We start from the raw sequence: 5049 nt of genomic DNA on the forward strand, positions 1-5049 counted from the left end.
CCCCCCCCTTTTTTTGCTTTAAGAAAAAAAAAAAAAAAGTGACTTCCACAGCTGAATTTGAGAATCGTAAAATTAGGAGTCCGTGGGTATTTATGCACTTTTGGTGACAGTTTAAGGTGGCCCCTGTGGGAAATGTGTTGGCACTTGAGCATTGGCATGTATTTTTAACCTCAAATGTTGCTGCTTGGTCACGCCCGACCCCATCTGCCTCCTGATGTTGAACGCTCACATTACTTGTTTCACACAGCAGAAACAAAAGGCTTCTGTGTAGTGCAGCTAACCATTTGCCTTGCCTCTGATAGATTTGCACGGAATTACTTATTACTTACCAACCAAATTTGTAAATCACCTGATAAGTTCAAACTGAGAGAAGAGCTTTGGCGGACACAGATAAGAGCACATCCTGCATCAGCTCGAGACAAAACACCTCTTTTACTTTGACATTATCGATTGACTCAGTGTTTTACTGGATGGTTAACCGCCACAAAAGATGTACTGACTATCGGATGTGGTTTGTAAGCTTAATATGCTACTCACCTACCCATAAATGCTAGTGACTATGGTCATTTCTAGTCGATGAATTACATGCCCACATGTTTTTATTAATCACACTCAGTAGTTTGTGCTGATTGAACTTGGGACATTGAATCAATCACAGCAAATGAGCTGATAATCAGCAAGAGAGCTATGTGATCACTGCATAATGAGCTGACAGTGAATGAATAGCTTGTGAAGCCACTGAGTGCAAAGGTCATTAGAGTTCATTACTTTGTTAAAGCGACATATGTGGTGTTTTTATGGTGTTACACAGAGCAGCTTCAACTTAGAAAAAGAAGAAACCAAACTGAAATCATGTTATTCACTCTTAAAAGTAAAAAGAGATCTGTGAGCCCTTCTTAAATCTTATCCTGGATGAATCACATCTTTCTAGAAGAAAATAAACAACAAAGGCTGAGGTGTAATGAGTTGACACAAGTGAAACTAAACTGTGTTATTATAAAGATAACTGAGCGTTGCCGGTGAAATAAAGGAAATCAGTGTGCGTCGCATGTAAACAGAGACGCTGCTTATGAGCCTTGTGGCTCTAAAGACAAAAAAAAGCAGAATCAGACAGACAGAAATAAGTCATAATGAAAGCTCGGTATAGATGGCTGCACTTCCTCAGAGTACGGGTGGATGTAATGACCAAAAATAAATTCCTGCTAAATAAGGCTTCCACAGAAAGTGCAATAAAACCCCTCAGAGCTGCTCGCTGTGTCCAGCTTCCCAAAAAGCTCCGTACCACCAGAAATGTAGGAGACAGCATTTATTGAAGATAAAGTTCTACTGTGGTAGAAGAACAATGTGGTCACAGACAAAGGAGGACTTCCTGTTTGTGGCCATATTGATGATACAGACCTGGTTCTAATTTGTTTCATCTCAGGAAATGTATTAACTTTTTTGGAACAACAAATCTAAAGGTGTGTTTATCTGGAAGGAGGAATGAGTTATATCTGAGAATTTGGTCATCTCTCTTAGATCAGTTCCATACCTTTGCGGTCTGACGTCTTCCACCAATGGGCTGAGGCCGTCGGCGGGGCCAGGATGAGTGCAGACCTGCTGTTGGAGGAGATGCTAATCAAGCGTTCGCAGCAGAAGAAGAGGACGTCGCCGCTGAACTACAAGGAGAGGCTGTTCGTCCTCACCAAGAGCCGGCTGACATATTACGATGGAAGAGCTGAGGTCGCTTTCAGTTTCTGTTCATTTGTTGTATTTTTACATTTTATACAGGAGGAACAATGCAGTTTTCATCCTGGTCGCGGAACACTGGACCAGCTCTTTATCCTCTCCAGGATACTTGAGGGTGCATGGGAGTTTGCCCAACCAGTCTACATGTGTTTTGTGGACTTGGAGAAGGCATTCGACCGTGTCCCTCGGGGTGTCCTGTGGGAGGTGTTGCGGGAATATGGGGTGTCTGGCCCATTGCTACGGGCCATTCGATCCCTATACAACCGTTGCGAGAGCTTGGTTCGCATTGCCGGCAATAAGTCGGACTCGTTCCCGGTGGGTGATGGGCTCCGCCAGGGCTGCCCTTTGTCTCCGGTTCTGTTCATAATTTTTATGGACAGGATTTCTAGGCGCAGCCAAGTGGCGGAGGGCTTTCGCTTTGGTGGCCTCAGAATCTCATCTCTGATTTTTGCAGATGATGTGGTTCTGTTGGCTTCATCGAGTGAGGGCCTCCAGCTCGCACTGGAGTGGTTCGCAGCCGAGTGTGAAGCAGCGGGAATGAGGATCAGCACCTCCAAATCTGAGGCCATGGTTCTCAGCCGGAAAAGGGTGGAGTGCCCACTCCGGGTCGGGGATGAGTTCCTGCCCCAAGTGGAGGAGTTCAAGTATCTCGGGGTCTTGTTTGCGAGTGATGGGAGAAGGGAGCCGGAGATCGACAGACGGATTGGGGCTGCAGCTGCAGTAATGCGGACGCTGCACCGGTCCGTCGTGGTGAAGAGGGAGCTGAGTGTAAAAGCGAAGCTTTCAATTTACCGGTCGATCTACGTCCCTACCCTCACCTATGGCCACGAGCTGTGGGTAGTGACCGAAAGAACGAGATCGCGGATACAAGCGGCAGAAATTAGCTTCCTCCGAAGGGTGGCTGGGCTCTCCCTTAGAGATAGGGTGAGAAGTTCGGCCATCCTGGAGGGGCTCAGAGTAGAGCAGCTGCTGCTCCACATCGAAAGGAGCCAGCTGAGGTGGTTCGGGCATCTGACAAGGATGCCCCCTGGGTGCCTCCTGGGTGAGGTGTTCCAGGCATGTCCCACCGGGAGGAGGCCCCGGGGCAGACCCAGGACACGCTGGAGAGATTATATCTCTCGGCTGGCCTGGGAACGCCTTGGTGTTCCCCCGGATAAGCTGGAGGAGGTGGCTGGGGAGAGGGAGGTCTGGACCTCTTTGCTTAGGCTGCTGCCCCCGCGACCCGGCCTCGGATAAAGCGGATGAAGATGGATGGATGTTGTATTTTTATTTTTAGCTCCTTTAGTACTGATGAGATTATGTGATGATGAAGCGTTCATCTTCCACTCCTACAGTACTGGTTAGACTTTAGTGAAACAACATTGATTTGTACATGATGTGACTGTAAGTCTCCCTGACATCTCAGTGGATTTTAGGGATTTTAGTTCCCAGACATTATAACAACCTGTGAATTGTGATGGATCATGAGGAAGACGAGCACTGACAATCTGATCATTTTTTCTTTTTCTTAAAGCCGACTTATTCTGCTCATGTCCAGCTCTGTAACTTTATTCTTGAACTTTATTGGAGTAATTTTGCATGATTAAAATACAAAAACAACTCTTATTTATTTTTTTACAGTCTCTCCTACAACCTGATTTAACCCCCTTCAGTTAAGGCCACCCTTACTTTAACAGAGCTTCTTCTGACTGGCTGCCTCTCATAGAAATAAATGATTGTGGGTTTTAATGACCATATTAGGGATATCCCCTCTCTATGACATCATACAGATCCAAAACCAAAACTGGGGGGAAAAAAGGACAGAAAAGGAGAGCTCGCAACAGTCAACAACGTGAGTTTTGGCTCACATACATGTAGTGACTTCATTTTGAAACTTTGGCCATGTTTTATAGGAACAAGACACAAATAACAGACAATAAGGAGAAGCACTGGTTCAGAGTTCATGCTTACCTGGTTCTATACTATAATCCTATAGCATAGTCTGGGAATTAGATGTTTGAACTTGCCAGTGAAACATGTTTAGTATCCAGTCAGCTTACTTGAAGATGAAAACTGGAAACAGCAAGCTGGGCTCCTGTTCAGCAGTTATTTTAGAGACATTATTAGAGAGAGACGCGGTTTTCAAAGAATGCTGAAGTGAAAGCTTTCGGAGAATTCAACAACAGCAGAGATGATGCAGAAGTCTAACTTCCAGGGAAGAAAAGCATCTTTTCTTATACCAAGTTTTTTTGGCATTTGGTCATTTTATACCAGTTTTTCATGCATGATACTTTGGATCAAAATATTGCCTTTTAAAAAATGACTTTTCTTCTCTTTTTGGTACATATTGTAATTTTGCTTTTGTGGTACCTTTTTTTTCTCCTGACTTTTAACCTTTGAAATGGTGATTTTTAACCTTTTGTTTAAGTAAATAGCAGCTACATGTGGCTGTTTCATCAAAAAACATTAAAGTCATTTGAGTCAGCAGTAGCTCTGTAATGTTACACTGAGCCAGAATAGTCATTTATCTCTTTTTATATTAAGTTAAGCTAATGGTTCTGGTTCATTTGTACTGCACAGGTGTGAAAGTGTCATCAATCTACATTGTTTTAATATGATTTATGCCCTTCAACTGTGAAACTGAAAATGTCTGTTTAAACATCTCGTTGGTTCAGGTAGCAACACCCTGTTTTAAGCTGAGTGTTCACTTTCAGTTTTTCCAGGAATGCCCACACAGCTGCATACAGGGCTCTTATCCCAGTTTAAATCAAAAATTCTGCTGAAGGAAATGAGTTACATGTCAAATTAGTTCAACAATCATTTGAATACTGCTAATGTGCAAATATGCTATGTCAGCACAAAATGTCAAAGTGTCTAAGACTGCAAGTTGGATAATATTACAAAGACAGCAAACATTAAAAAATAACATGATGTTTGCATCAACAGAAGAAGTTCAAGAGGGGCTCCATCGAAGTGAGTCGCATCAGATGTGTGGAGATTGTCAAGAATGGAGGAGGGGTCATCCCCTGCCAGAACAAATACCCCTTTCAGGTACAAACACACTACCACACTCTCACCTGCAACCAGAGAGACCTCTTTCTTTATATGCATACTGCCGAGTTAATGAATAGTAATGCAAATACATGGAGTGCAGAATTATTAGGCAAATGAGTATTTTGTCCACATCATCCTCTTCATGCATGTTGTCTTACTCCAAGCTGTATAGGCTCCAAAGCCTACTACCAATTAAGCATATTAGGTGATGTGCATCTCTGTAATAAGAAGGGGTGTGGTCTAATGACATCAACACCCTATATCAGGTGTGCATAATTATTAGGCAAC

General features: G+C 43.5%; 1 protein-coding gene across 1 annotated transcript in view; it reads left to right on the top strand.

The window, feature by feature from the left end:
- Positions 1–5049, top strand: part of tec (tec protein tyrosine kinase) — a 27344-nt gene that overhangs the window by 1681 nt on the left and 20614 nt on the right. The window contains exons 2-3 of the mRNA XM_005949682.3: positions 1519–1722; positions 4654–4758. Of these exons, the coding sequence (XP_005949744.1) occupies positions 1585–1722; positions 4654–4758 (243 nt within the window). The 5' untranslated portion in view covers positions 1519–1584. The remainder of the gene's footprint in view (positions 1–1518; positions 1723–4653; positions 4759–5049) is intronic.

This window comes from Haplochromis burtoni, unplaced genomic scaffold (genome assembly GCF_018398535.1).
Source record: "Haplochromis burtoni strain Fernald_Lab_line unplaced genomic scaffold, NCSU_Asbu1 Contig_454, whole genome shotgun sequence".
In the NCBI taxonomy this organism is placed as follows: Eukaryota; Metazoa; Chordata; class Actinopteri; order Cichliformes; family Cichlidae; genus Haplochromis; species Haplochromis burtoni.